The sequence below is a fragment of the Gordionus sp. m RMFG-2023 genome, chromosome 1 (assembly GCF_954871325.1).
Source record: "Gordionus sp. m RMFG-2023 chromosome 1, tfGorSpeb1-WG-v2, whole genome shotgun sequence".
NCBI lineage: Eukaryota > Metazoa > Nematomorpha > Gordioida > Chordodea > Parachordodidae > Gordionus > Gordionus sp. m RMFG-2023.
The window spans coordinates 36200599-36215317 of NC_088775.1; the positions used below are offsets into that span (position 1 = coordinate 36200599).

The 14719-nt window shown below is 27.9% G+C and overlaps 2 protein-coding genes across 2 annotated transcripts; one reads left to right on the forward strand and one right to left on the reverse strand.

Moving 5' to 3' along the window:
- Positions 1-10425: 10425 nt before the first annotated feature.
- On the forward strand, positions 10426-11206 carry LOC135922146 (uncharacterized). Its single transcript, XM_065456562.1, has 4 exons — positions 10426-10506; positions 10551-10682; positions 10723-11015; positions 11059-11206. Exons 1-3 carry the CDS (start codon positions 10487-10489, stop codon positions 10982-10984), a joined length of 414 nt encoding a protein of 137 aa, XP_065312634.1. The 5' UTR covers positions 10426-10486; the 3' UTR covers positions 10985-11015; positions 11059-11206.
- Positions 11207-12034: 828 nt separating this feature from the next.
- On the reverse strand, positions 12035-13217 carry LOC135924824 (uncharacterized). The gene is made up of 5 exons (XM_065459949.1): positions 13102-13217; positions 12904-13060; positions 12620-12857; positions 12233-12574; positions 12035-12150 (listed from the first exon to the last, which is right to left on the reverse strand). The coding sequence occupies exons 1-5, from the start codon at positions 13215-13217 to the stop codon at positions 12035-12037; spliced, it is 969 nt and encodes a 322-aa protein (XP_065316021.1).
- Positions 13218-14719: the final 1502 nt, after the last annotated feature.

Below are 14719 nucleotides of genomic sequence, written 5' to 3' on the forward strand. Positions count from 1 at the left end.
TTTTCCTTCTACCTCTCTCGATATTTTGTCTCTAATTGATTGGGCTGTTTTATTAATAGTTCTGGATAAATTTTCTTTGTTTATAACTAAATTGAGCCCAGATAGGAGTGGATTTATAATTCTTTGAAATCCCGAATCTTCAATAATTGATAAAGGCCGGCCATTTACAGTAACAAGTTCTAATATAGAACTCATCAAATCATTAGATGATATATTTATACTTATATGCTTTTTTGGAAAAAAGGTTTCTATATTAATTTTAGGTTTTTTTGCCAATAACAATTCCTGATATTTGGTTTTTTCATTTAAATAATTTAAATATTCATTGTTGTGATTTCTTTCCAGGTGTCTTTCTAAATTTGACAAGTGATTACCAGACATTTTTACTTTGCAATATGAACATATTGATTTTTTTTTCTATTTTATTAAGGGTAAAATGCTTATCAAATATGACTTTATCTTTAATCTTAAATCTATAAAAAGAAAACAATTTTTTTAAATAGCAATGATTTCAGAATTAAAAAAGAGATATTTATACATTTAATTTCATTTTTAATATGCACTTCATTAATATCTTGTAAAAATTAAACTGAACCAAAAATAAATGATTAGCATATATAAATTTTAAAATCATTTTAATAAGTTCACAAAAACTGCCCTACATTTAACAATTTTTAAGTTAGATGTTTAGAATTTTTTAAATTAACAATATAATAATTTTTACTTTGATTTGTTAACCATTTTCTTCTAATTAATAATCTTTAAGAATAATAAGATAAAAATTTAAAAATAAATGGCGTAAATTAATTCAATTGTTTAAAATTTTTTAACACTCCAATAGGAATCGAGAATAAATTTAAAAATGGCATAAATGAATTAAATTGTTTAAAATTTATTAAGACTTCATTTAATTGGAAATTTGAAAATATAATATTTGTATTTACATATATTAATATATGATTTTAAATAAAACACTGAACCCGATTGAACCCGGGTTCAAATAAAATTCTTGGGTTCGGTTCGGGGTTTTGGAAATTTTATAAATGGGGTTCAGGTTCGGTTCGGGTTCAGAGTTTTTTCCTAAAAACCCGGGTTCACTTCTCCGGGTTCGGGTTCGGTTCGAATCCCTGGCTAAAACTATCGAAAAAAACTACATATAATAAAAAGAACTGTTGCATCATCTTAATATTGTAAATATTTATATTATTAAAATTATATATATGATCCATCATTATTTACACATTATCATACGATCCTTAACGCGGAGGAATCACCGCCTATCGATTATATTAGAGCCTACCCGAAAGCAGTAGTAGCGACATTGATGAAGCCGTTTCCCTTCGTCCCAGCCAAGAATATAATGAGACCTCAACGAGTCGGCGCACAATATCCTGCATGACATCGATGTGGAGGGCTTACCCCCAATCGATCAAGCTATGCCCTGGATGATGGTGTCGATATGCCCAACATCTCCAACTTGGATGGCATGGCAGAGGAATTCGACCCAGCAATTTTCTATGATACGCTAATTCTATCTAACGTGGAGGATGCGATCACCTCAGATAATCTATTAGCCAACGAGGAACGCATCACAGGCCCCGAGGAACGTACCCTCCCGCCCCCCTCCCTTAATATCACAAACACACAGACTTATATATTATTCATACCGGCGCTTTTATATTTAGCAATTAGTTTATATTAGATAATAATCAATAAATATATACGCAAAATAACGCTTAACGGATGATAATATCTGATTTTAATTATATAGCTGATAAAATTAACATAACCTTGGCTTAAGAGTAATAACTCAAAAACTGTGATGCCCCAATAGGCGGCCCACAATTAAAAATCGCTAAGGGAGGATATCCGATAGGCCCCTCCCCTACAGCATCGTCCAACGTTTTTACCACAAAAAAATTATTAAAATTTATTTTTTGAACCGATAACGTAAAAAATTACATCAAAGCATATTTAGATAGGAAATTCAATTCTGAGTTCAATGATATAAAAATTTATAAAATTAAACTTAATATGTTAGCCTTTTCCCTTCGAACGTTTTCGCGACAAAAATGTTATTTTTTGAACCGGAAACGTAAAAAAATACATCTAAGCATAATTGGATAGGAAATTTAATTCTGAGTAGAATGATATAAAAATATTCAAAATTGCATATAAGATGTTAGCCTTTTCCCTTCCAACGTTTTTACCACAAAAAAATTATTAAAATTTATTTTTTGAACCAATAACGTAAAAAAATACATCAAAGCATATTTAGATAGGAAATTTAATTCTGAGTTCAATGATATAAAAATTTATAAAATTAAACTTAAGATGTTAGCCTTTTCCCTTCGAACGTTTTCGCGACAAAAATGTTATTTTTTGAACCGGAAACGTAAAAAAATACATCTAAGCATAATTGGATAGGAAATTTAATTCTGAGTAGAATGATATAAAAATATTCAAAATTGCATATAAGATGTTAGCCTTTTCCCTTCCAACGTTTTTACCACAAAAAAATTTTTTAAATTTATTTTTTGAACCAATAACGTAAAAAAATACATCAAAGCATATTTAGATAGGAAATTTAATTCTGAGTTCAATGATATAAAAATTTATAAAATTAAACTTAAGATGTTAGCCTTTTCCCTTCGAACGTTTTCGCGACAAAAATGTTATTTTTTGAACCGGAAACGTAAAAAAATACATCTAAGCATAATTGGATAGGAAATTTAATTCTGAGTAGAATGATCTAAAAATATTCAAAATTGCATATAAGATGTTAGCCTTTTCCCTTCCAACGTTTTTACCACAAAAAAATTTTTTAAATTTATTTTTTGAACCAATAACGTAAAAAATACATCAAAGCATATTTAGATAGGAAATTTAATTCTGAGTTCAATGATATAAAAGTTTATAAAATTAAACTTAAGATGTTAGCCTTTTCCCTTCGAACGTTTTCGCGACAAAAATGTTATTTTTTGAACCGGAAACGTAAAAAAATACATCTAAGCATAATTGGATAGGAAATTTAATTCTGAGTAGAATGATATAAAAATATTCAAAATTGCATATAAGATGTTAGCCTTTTCCCTTCCAACGTTTTTACCACAAAAAAATTTTTTTAATTTATTTTTTGAACCAATAACGTAAAAAAATACATCAAAGCATATTTAGATAGGAAATTTAATTCTGAGTTCAATGATATAAAAATTTATAAAATTAAACTTAAGATGTTAGCCTTTTCCCTTCGAACGTTTTCGCGACAAAAATGTTATTTTTTGAACCGGAAACGTAAAAAAATACATCTAAGCATAATTGGATAGGAAATTTAATTCTGAGTAGAATGATATAAAAATATTCAAAATTGCATATAAGATGTTAGCCTTTTCCCTTCCAACGTTTTTACCACAAAAAAATTATTAAAATTTATTTTTTGAACCGATAACGTAAAAAATTATATCAAAGCCTATTTAGATAGGAAATTTAATTCTGAGTTCAATGATATAAAAATTTATAGAATTAAACTAAAGATGTTAGCCTTTTCCCTTCGAACGTTTTCGCGACAAAAATGTTATTTTTTAAACCGGAAACTAAAAAAATACATCTAAGCATAATTGGATAGGAAATTTAATTCTGAGTAGAATGATATAAAAATATTTAAAATTGCATATAAGATGTTAGCCTTTTCCCTTCCAACGTTTTTACCACAAAAAAATTTTTAAAATTTATTTTTTGAACCAATAACGTAAAAAAATACATCAAAGCATATTTAGATAGGAAATTTAATTCTGAGTTCAATGATATAAAAATTTATAAAATTAAACTTAAGATGTTAGCCTTTTCCCTTCGAACGTTTTCGCGATAAAAATGTTATTTTTTGAACCGGAAACGTAAAAAAATACATCTAAGCATAATTGGATAGGAAATTTAATTCTGAGTAGAATGATATAAAAATATTCAAAATTGCATATAAGATGTTAGCCTTTTCCCTTCCAACGTTTTTACCACAAAAAAATTTTTAAAATTTATTTTTTGAACCAATAACGTGAAAATATACATCAAAGCATATTTAGATAGGAAATTTAATTCTGAGTATAATGATATAAAAATATTCAAAATTGCATATAAGATGTTAGCCTTTTCCCTAATCCAGTACTCACAATATCGTTATACTTACTATCAATTTAGTTTTGAAAAAAAACTTAAATAGAATATACATATAATTTTAAAAATTCCATTATTTTAAAATAACCAAATAATTTAATTAAAAATATAAATTAAAAATTAATGAAATTAAATAAAATTATAATCGCAATTTATTTCAAAGAATTAATAAAAAAATTGAAATATTATAATCCATTTTTTTAAAATAACCAAATATAATTTAATTAAAAATAAAAATTTAATAAAAATAAAAATAAAAATAAAACCGCAATTTATTTCAAAGAATTAATAAAAAAATTGAAAAGATCTTAAAATTTCCATTTTTTAAATATATTAATTCCATTTTTTTTAAATAAATAAATATAATTTAATTAAAAATATAAATTAAAAATTAATAAAATTAAATAAAATTAAAACCGTAATTTATTTCAAAGAATTAATAAAAAAATTGAAAAGATCTTAAAATTTCCATTTTTTTAATATATTATAATGTAATGTTATTATAATATTTTTCTCGTAAAAAAAGCAATAAATCAATCAAATTACACATTAATCATTTTCTTTGTTATTTTTATTTTCAATATTATTTTTTAGCCTTTCGTATCATGCAGCCTTTCGACTTTTAGACCTTGCGCTTTCGACTTATAGACCTACCCATTTTTTTATGTTATTTTTTTAATGTTATTTTTTTTATGTTATTATTTTAAGATATTTTTTTTATCAATTTTTTATTTTTAAGTTATATTTTTGAGAATTTTGCATAAAAATTTAATTTTTTTGTGGTAAATTAGGAGAATTTTGCATACAAATTTAATTTTTATTGTGGTTAAATATAGGAATTATTAATTCAGCATATATTATATTTTTTATTTAGGTCTACAAATTTAAAATATAGGAATTATTAATTCGGCATATTTAAGTTATATTTAGGAGAATTTTGCATACAAATTTAATTTTTAGTAAAATATAGGAATTATTAATTCCGCATATTTAAGTTATATTTAGGAGAATTTTGCCTACAAATTATATTTTTTATTTAGATCTACAAATTTTTATTGACCCCACCTTTGAAGTTTAAGTGATTTTTAACCTTTCTACTAATGAAGGGTTAAATCGAAATATAGTAAATGACGCAATTAAATATAGTATTCAAATTTATACACGATATATAACATTAAATACTCAATTTTATTCATTAAATAAATATATTATTAAAGTTAATACAATCATTTATAAAATGAATAAAATGTCAGAACGATTTAACAATTTATATTTTCTAAAATATCTATATTCAAGAAGATATTCATGAATATTATCGCGATCCCCATGTCTTTTATAGTTTGTTTTTAGATCCCGCCACAGCCTTTCGACTTTTTGTGTGTGGATGGATCTGTCATTAGGATCAACAAAATTTCGATAATGATTGACCCATTACCTACCCCCTCTCTCCCTGATATATAAACAATGCGGAATTAAGAATTTCTTAATTTTTTTACCCCTAATACAACATTTTGTAGAAAAATTTTTTCAAAATATCTTAAATAAAAATTTATAGAAAAAGCTTTTTTAAATATCTTAAATAAAAAATTAAATTTGTAGGCAAAATTTTCCTAAAAATCACTTAAACTTCAAAGGGGGCCAATAAAAATTTGTAGACCTAAATAAAAATATAATTTGTAGGCAAAATTCTCCTATAAAAATAATTTAAATATTTTACCACAAAAAAAATTAAATTTGTATGCAAAATTCTCCTAAATATAACTTAAATATGCGGAATTAATAATTCCTATATTTTACCACAAAAAAAATTAAATTTGTATGCAAAATTCTCCTAAATATAACTTAAATATGCGGAATTAATAATTCCTATATTTTACCACAAAAAAAATTAAATTTGTATGCAAAATTCTCATAAATATAACTTAAATATGCGGAATTAATAATTCCTATTTTTTTACCACAAAAAAATTAAATTTGTATGCAAAATTCTCAAAAATATAACTTAAAAATAAAAAATTGATAAAATAAAAATATCATAAAAAAATATCATAAAAAAATATCATAAAAAAATATCATAAAAAAATATCATAAAAAAATATCATAAAAAAATATCATAAAAAAAATATCATAAAAAAAATATCATAAAAAAAATATCATAAAAAAAATAACAAAAAATAAAAATAATATACTCCCCGAGAGTGGCAGTAACCAAATATTTATATAAATCTCAAAAAAATTTATAAAAAACATTGACAATCTTAAAAATATTACTTAAAAATATATCTTATAAAATCTTTAAATTACAAAAATAATAAATTTATAAATAATAAATTTCCTCTCAAATAAATATTAAATTAATATCAATTAAATAATAAATTAATCTCTCAAATAAATAATAAATTTATTAATTTATAAAATAAAATACATCGCCTAAAAAAACCAAATGTACACTTTGCCTGGTTATTTAGGTAATGTACACTTTGCCTGGTTATTTAGGCAATGTACACTTTGCCTGGTTATTTAGGCATGCCTAAATAACTAATTCACCCTGCCTACCACCGTAACACATTGCCTAAAAAAATCAGGCAATGTGTACATTGCCGAAAATGACACACTGATGCTAACATATACATTATCGAAAAAAAAAATATATATATATTAAATATTTAAAACATAATTGTTTAATTATAACGAAAACTATTTTTTTGTGGTTAAATTCTAAATATAGTTGCAATGCAAAATATAAATAAAATTAACAAGACAGTTTTTAATATATAATAAATAACTATATTTGGTGAACTAGGAGGGAAATGGGAGTGTTTCGAAGAAACATTTGTAGTTCCCCTTTAGGATTTCAAATTGGATTTTTTGTTTAAGAGATAGGGACTCGTTTTTGACCCCTGTCCTTATCGAAATTCTTCTACCCAATTGATTTTAGAACTTTAAGGATTGGGGACCGGGGTTTCCAAGGATGCTAAAAATTAGGGGAATAAATATAAAAGAATTAGGGAGGAATCTATATTTATTAAACTTATTGGTTTCTTGTAGTTCCAAGGGGTCGGTATTTCCGTTAGCCGGAAAGGAGGTAACACAAAAGACGTCCCAGACAAGTCTTTTGCCGCCGTGCCAAGACGTTAAAGACATGCCGTCGGGGCTCTTACCGTCCGCATTTAGGAGACCTAATGGCTCCAAACTATTGGGGAAACCGGCCGAAATCAAGGCTTTGCCGATTAATCTATTAAGGTTGTCGTGCCTCAGGAAACGGCCATTGACTTTGAGGCACGAGAAACAATGTCTAGAGAAAGGATCAACCTGTTTGTGACAGGCAGCATCCACAGAAGGGATAAGGCAACCAAGCCTATGGCCAATGGCAGTTTGAAACTCATCGTCTGTGAGTAACGTTTCCTTTATACCACTCGGAATATCGTCTAGCCATTCATGCCCGTTTTTTTTGCGTTTCTGAGCAGTTGAAGGTTAGTTAGATCGGAATACATACAAAGTTTTTCAACGCACATTGAAGCATAGGGACCAGGAAGCTCTTTAGATGACTGGAAACTGGCTGCTCGGAGCCTTGGGTGACTAGAGTAAGCCACTCTTGTTTAGCTGAAGATAGAAGGGGATCGTCCAACTCGATAAGCGAGGAAATAAAATCGGTAAAGGATATTCGAGATGAAAGAAAGCCCGCAATTGCCATTATAAAGGGGGGGGGTGAAAATCCCAGTCCACGGTAAGCGGGCATAGAGGCGAGGGACCAATTGAAATCGAATAAATTTAAGCCTAAAAGGGATTCGATAAAATGTTTAAATTTTAATTCGAAGACCTTAAGGAGAGTATTGTACTGGAAAACGGGGGAAGATTTAAATAAATGTAAGAATTTCGGTAGAAAAAGACATTTTTTGGTGAGAAAGAAGAACTGATGCTTGAGGAGATGAGGAAGACTCTTGAGTGAATTGGAAAGGGACTGGATCAAATCGTCAAAAGTTTTTTGACAAAAGGAAGTTGAAAACCCGATAGGGGAACCTAAAAGACAGAGTTCTCGTGCGGAATGATTGTAAAATCTAAGGGAGGGATAAAATCTTTATTGTTGAGGGAGGAAATTTCACACTTTTTCCTATTTAGGAAAAGACCAATTTTAGAAGCTTCCATTTCAACGTACTCTATGGCCGACATAACATTGGATAAAGAACCGCCAAAAGAGCCATCGTCGAGATACCATAAATTAAGGTCTAATTTGAAATCAGACTTTAAATTTTTGATCAAATCCTGAATCCCTATAGTAAAGAGCAAGGGACCTAGTGGATCACCTTGCTGAATCCCCTCTCTGGAGGATATGGAAAATTGCCCGAATTTGAGTAACGTAGGGAATCCATAACAGGAATTAAGGAAATTCCAGTATTTTGGGAAATGGTGTAAAAAAAATGTTAAGAATGCCCTCCTATGGATGGTGTTGAAGGCATTTCTGAAGTCTAACTTGCAGAAAACTTTATCGGCCTCAGTATTTATAAAAATGCGCGCAACGTGTGAGACCACTTCACACCCACCTCTCACTCCAAATCCTAACTGTGAAGGAAATAAGAAGGAACTGGCCTTAGGCCGAATCCTATTTACAATAGCCTTGGCGACTAAACGACGAAAGAATGACCCTATGGCTATGGGTCTAATGCCACCATCCGGTTTGGTTAAAAACACAAGACGTGCGCCAAAAAGAATAGGACGAATACAAAGAGGAACTTCGCATACGAGGATATTATTGCAAAGTTCAGTTAATGATTTCAGCAAAGGGTCAATAAAACCACTATCAGAGTATTGAATTGAATCCACAAAAAAACCAGGTCTGAAGCCGTCCACCCCACCTGTCGTCCCTTTTTTAAAGGACTTTAAGCACTTAAGTACTTCATCACTGGTAAAAGAAATAGGGGTAGAGGCATGCGGGTGAATGTTAAAAGGGGAAGCTAGTGGATGTTTTTCAAGAAGTTGTTGAAAGATAGTAACGTTGATAGGTGAAATAGTATCATCGGAAGTCAATATTCGGGCAGCAACCGTTAATATCTCCAAGATCTAATTTTTCAGAGATCAATTTACAACGGAAGGAGTTGGAATTTAAAGAGTTAGATGGAGAAAATTCATCGATAATCGTATTTCCGAAATTGGACACTTTCTACTTGATTGAGGCAAATAAGTTATTTAATCTATTCTTGGGCTTAACTAAAACTCGAAAGCAGAAACTAATTAAATCTAACCACAAGGGTATTGAGGAGAAATCTGAGTTTAAATTATTCATAAGAGACGTAAGGAACCTTGAGATAGACTCTCGAGCGGCTATAGGGATCCTAGAAAGAACAGGGGGCTTATGCGAATTAAGGAATAAATCAACAGAGCTTGAGGAAAAACAAGCCGGACTGGGGTCATACGAGTGAGGAGCGTTAATAAAAGGATCTGGGCCGTAGGAGAGGGGAAATTTTCCAGAATTGTGGCAAGCGGGTGAACCATGTTTCCTAAACACGCCATTTAAATTAAGCGAAATTATTTTCAAGCATACTTGACAACAAGAGTTTACCATGGGATAGCTTTGAAAGGGAGAAAACAAAAAAAAAACATTAACGGATATAACTTTGAATGGGAGAAAAAAAAAGAAAAAGATATTAACTAGGGAAATGGGGAAAAAAAATCCGAATTGGAAAAAGAGAAAGATACATGAGCTATCCTATCAGAAGTATAATCGAGATTAGAGGGGTTGGTAAATTTAAAAAAAAATAAAATAATAATAATTATAAAATAAGACTAGATACATAAAGTATAAAAAGTATTATTAAGAACAAAAAAAAAGGGGGGGGGGGGTATAAACAAGAAAAATGGGGGAAAGAAAAAATCAAAAATTGAAAGAAAAAAGAAAGATTCAAGAACTGTAAGAAGTATTATTATGAACAATCGAAATTAGGGAGGTTGGTATATTTAAAATAATAAAAATTAGATGCATAAAGTATAAGGGGTATTATTAATGAGGGGGGGGGGATTAAAAATTTAAGAAAAATAATAATAAAAAAAAAGATTTAGTTGATGGAGTATAACTTTAAATTATAATATTGCATAACAAAGAAAAATAATAATAAAAATAAGATTTAGTTGATGGAGTATAACTTTACATGATATTATTGCATAATAGTGCGTACAAATTGTGCGTTGCAACGCTGCGTTTCAAAACGCAAGCAATGCATTTTAAATGCATTCGTTCAAATTGAACACATTTCCGTTTTTCATTTAAATTATTTTTTTCAAAACGTAAACCTGCTTGCGTTTTCAAATTTTTTGAAGTGGAGAAATGAAAACACCATCAAAAATGTAAGAATATATATAATTAAATCATAATTTATTAATTATTTTAGATCATGGAATGAAGAAATAACAAAAAGATTTGCTGAAATGTTGGAACCTGAAGAGGTTATTTGGAATCAGGCGCATCCTGATCATAAGAAGACATTCTCTGTGATGGAAAAACTTTTCATCATAGGAATTAAGTTAAATAATATATAATATTTTTAATAATTTTATTTTTAGATTATCAGAAGAGTTTCCAGATTATGATTGTAGCGTGAATTACCTAAGGACACGTTTTAGGAACTTTAAGGATCAACTCAACAAGGATAAATTAGCGAGACCTTCAGGATCTAGAGGAGGGGTGCATGAATATAAATATAAGAAATATATTAATTTCATGCAAGCCACGGTTGCTGACAGAACTACTGTCAGTAATTTTCAGGAATCCCCTCCTCAAACAAGGAACCCTGCTAAAAATCAAAATGATTTCAAAAGCTTATGAGTGTATTGGAAAAAACATCTTCTAGTATCCTGTAATTCTTATTTTTATCTATAATTTATTTATCTTTTATATAGAATCTTTTTGGATAGCCTGGTTGATGTATTGGAAGGTCACGATTCTGATGAAGACTATTTTTTCAAGACAGAAGTTTTAAAAACAATGCAAATTATCAAGATTAATAGAAGAAATACACAAACAACAGAAACATCTGAAACAGCTTTAGATATTTTTAATACTATATAATTTTGATATTTATATTTGTTATATTGTTAATTTTTGATATATTGTTATTAATAAAATTTTTATATAATTAGTAGTGAATAATTATGTGTTAACTTCTTCCTAAAATGTAATTTTAAAAATATAAATAGATTTTAATATATAGCAAAATATGATAAATATTTATGATTATATTTACTGGCTAAAGTCAAGGTTTCACTCTTAGTTTATTTTTATTATGATTGAGGGCAATTAAAAATATTTGCATTGTTGAGTTTAATATATATAAATCTAATCTACAACCTTCATTTTATTAATAAAATTTTTATATATTTAGTCTGTTTCATATGTAAATATAGGATAATAAGTAGTGGATAATTATGTGTTAACTTCTTCCTAAAATGTAATTTTAAAAATATAAATAAGATTTTAATATATAGCAAAACATGATTAATATTTGTAATTATATTAACTGGCTAAAGTCAAGGTTTCACTCTTATGATTGAGGGCAATTTAAAATATTTGTATTGTTAAGTTTAATATATATATATAAATCTAATCTACAACCTTCATCCCCATTATTATTCCTCAACTTTGGATCCCACTTCATTTAATCTATTACAATTAACACTAAGCTTACAAATATATAACTAAACTTAAAATTATTTCATGATCAATACTTTATTCAAATTTTATTTAATATTAATAAATTTATTATAATAGTAATATAAATAAATTTATTATAATAGTAATATAAATAAAATTATTATAATAGTAATATAAATATTTATTATAATAGTAATATTAATAAATTTATTATAATATAAAAATTTAAGAATTTATAAAATTTTTAAATTTATCCCTAATGATTTTAGATTCCTGTGAGCTTGAGTTGTTTTCCCTGCTTGCCAAAAATGGTCTTGTTGTAAGGTTAGCCAATGTAGGATCTGTATTGATGATAATATAATTTTAAAAATATATATAAATATGATTTTTATATATTTATTTAAATTTAAATATTGGTATTACCTATATCATCAATGGAAGCTGATCCTTCTTTGTTGATGATAAGGTTATGTAGGATGCAAATAGCCTTTATCACTATCTCTATGCTAGGTAGTCCTATTTCTATTGGCTTACTTAGAATGTCAAATTTTTTGACTATTCCACTTCTTTCTACACTTACTCGAGCATGGCACAGCCTCATGTTATATTCCCTTTCTTCTGTTGTCAGATTTCTTTTGGGGTAGGGCTTCATCAAATAATTTGACAAAGGGAATGCGTCGTCCCCAACCATTACAAATGGTATGGCCTCATTACAACCTGGAAATGGTTTAGGAGCAGGCATATCAAGTGTATGGTTCATCAATTCTATTAATATATTTATAAGATATATTAAAATTAATATAAAGTAACCTCTATATAAAGAGCTATTTCTAAAAACACCACCATCACTTTGCTTTCCATATGCACCCACATCTATGTAAATAAATCTCCTGTTAATATCTGTTAGGGCTAACAGGTTAATAGAAAATCTATGCTTATAGTTATAAAATTGTGAGCCATTGGCAGGGCTCTTGATATATATATGCTTGCCATCTATAGCCCCAATACAATTTGGGAATCCTGATTGAAGCAGGAATTCCTGGGAAATCTAAAGATAAGTAAATATTAATCTTGATTTATTATAATAAATTTACTTTTTCCCAATCATTTTTATTAGGCTTAGGCATGTGAATATGTGCAGCAGCATTCCAAATTGCTGTGCACACTGATTTCACAATATTACTTATACAGGATTTTGAGATCCTTGAACTATAAGCTAGTTGTGCAAATGATACACCAGTTATTAAATACCTATTATATAAATAATTAATAATAAATTAAATTTATTTTACCTTAATGTAACAAACAAACGATCCTCAGCATCGATTTGTTTGTTACAGTTAGTAACTTTTGGATTAATATCCTCATATATGAGCTCCAGTATATAAGAAAATGTCGCTCTTCTCATTCTTGTATAATTATAAAATTGCGAATTTGTTAAATCGCCTTTAATATTAATATATTCCGAAAAAAGATCTTTTAACAAATATTTTGGACGTCTTGCTCTTCTTCCTTCCTTTATTTCTTTGTAGTAAATACAAAGCAAGTAATTTTTTTTGTTTTAAATTTAAATGTTTCATATTGAAAAAATAAAAGTTAACGCATCAATTTATACATGGCTGCGTTTACGTTTTTTTATATGCGTTTTAAAACGCTGCGTTGCAACGCACAATTTGTACGCACTATAACATGAGAACAAAAGAATTAAGTGGACGGGTAGGACGAAGGAATGCAACAATAAAAAATGGAAGTTAAAGAAAAAAAATTTTCGGGAAATATTAGGGTGTAGTGGGAAGATTTGGCAAATAAAATGGGACATTTATAAATGGTAATAAAAAATAAGAGGTTTTAACGTTTAACTTCATAGGGAAATTTTTCAGGGTGTGATGTTATAGGGGGGAGGGGGAGTTAGGAATAAAAGGAATAATCGCTAAGGAAAAATTAACTTCGCCGGGAGAAAGAGTGGAGTGAGAAGGTTTGGTTAATAAAATGGATCATATCATTAGAATTTAACTTCGTCGGGATTTTCAGGGTGTGGGGATAAGAAGAGGTTTGGCAAATAAAATGGAGATTTAAGTAATAATCGGATTGAACTTTGTAGGGAAAATTATTAGAGTGTGGAGACGTGGAAAGGTTTGGCAAATAAAAAAATAATCGAAAATAAAGGAAAAACAAGAAATACAAAAAAAAATAATTAAACTTTGTCGGGAAAATCTTTAGGGTGTGATGTAAAAAGAATTCAAACTTAAGGAAATTTTTCTACGGCTGCCAAATAGGGAAATCTTAAGGTTGTCTTAGCACTATTCGTTACACAAATGAAGTTAAGCGCTTCTTCTATTTGATAATGAAAGTTTTGATTGGACGAGCCTCCCTCGATGGTGCTTTCCGCGAATGTTGATATGTAGTTGGAAGAGCGATAATTGATATTGGATAATGGAATATTATACAAGACGTCGAAATTCCGAAAAGATATATACTTGAATTTTGAAGATAAATATGCAGCTTATTTTATTTATCAACAAATAAACATATTATATATTTTTTATTTATATTATTATATTATGAAATGAAATGAAATGAAATGAAAAATGGATTTCTTTTATTTGATATTTTTTAAATGATATGCTACTATTCGTAATATTATTTTTGTTACAATTTATTAGTGATTTTCACAGGCCCAAAATTTTAAGCAAAAAATATTTTTTGAAGTTCAAAAAGATTTTTAAACATATTTTGATAAAAATTTTAAATCTTTTTTGAGGAATTCTTTTGTGAATTTTATAATAAATAAACAATCTTTTAGGTGAAATCTTTTATATAGTTTTTTTTTATCATTTTTGTAAAATTATCTATTTTTTAAGTATATTAAAAGAGGCGGGTTTTCTAAATAATATTTTTTAAAAATATTTT

What these genes read in the sequence shown, in the direction of transcription:
- LOC135922146 (XM_065456562.1), top strand. Translation starts at nt 10,487, where the DNA reads ATGAAAACACCATCAAAAAT. An exon ending in ATGAAAACACCATCAAAAAT is followed by an intron (nt 10,507 to 10,550) that starts GTAAGAATATAT and finishes TAATTATTTTAG; the next exon opens with ATCATGGAATGAAGAAATAA. An exon ending in CTTTTCATCATAGGAATTAA is followed by an intron (nt 10,683 to 10,722) that starts GTTAAATAATAT and finishes TTTTATTTTTAG; the next exon opens with ATTATCAGAAGAGTTTCCAG.
- LOC135924824 (XM_065459949.1), bottom strand. Translation starts at nt 13,217, where the DNA reads ATGAGAAGAGCGACATTTTCTTATATACTGGAGCTCATATATGAGGAT. An exon ending in ATAAAAATGATTGGGAAAAA is followed by an intron (nt 12,858 to 12,903) that starts GTAAATTTATTA and finishes ACTTATCTTTAG; the next exon opens with ATTTCCCAGGAATTCCTGCT. An exon ending in AGCTTCCATTGATGATATAG is followed by an intron (nt 12,151 to 12,232) that starts GTAATACCAATA and finishes TCATCAATACAG; the next exon opens with ATCCTACATTGGCTAACCTT.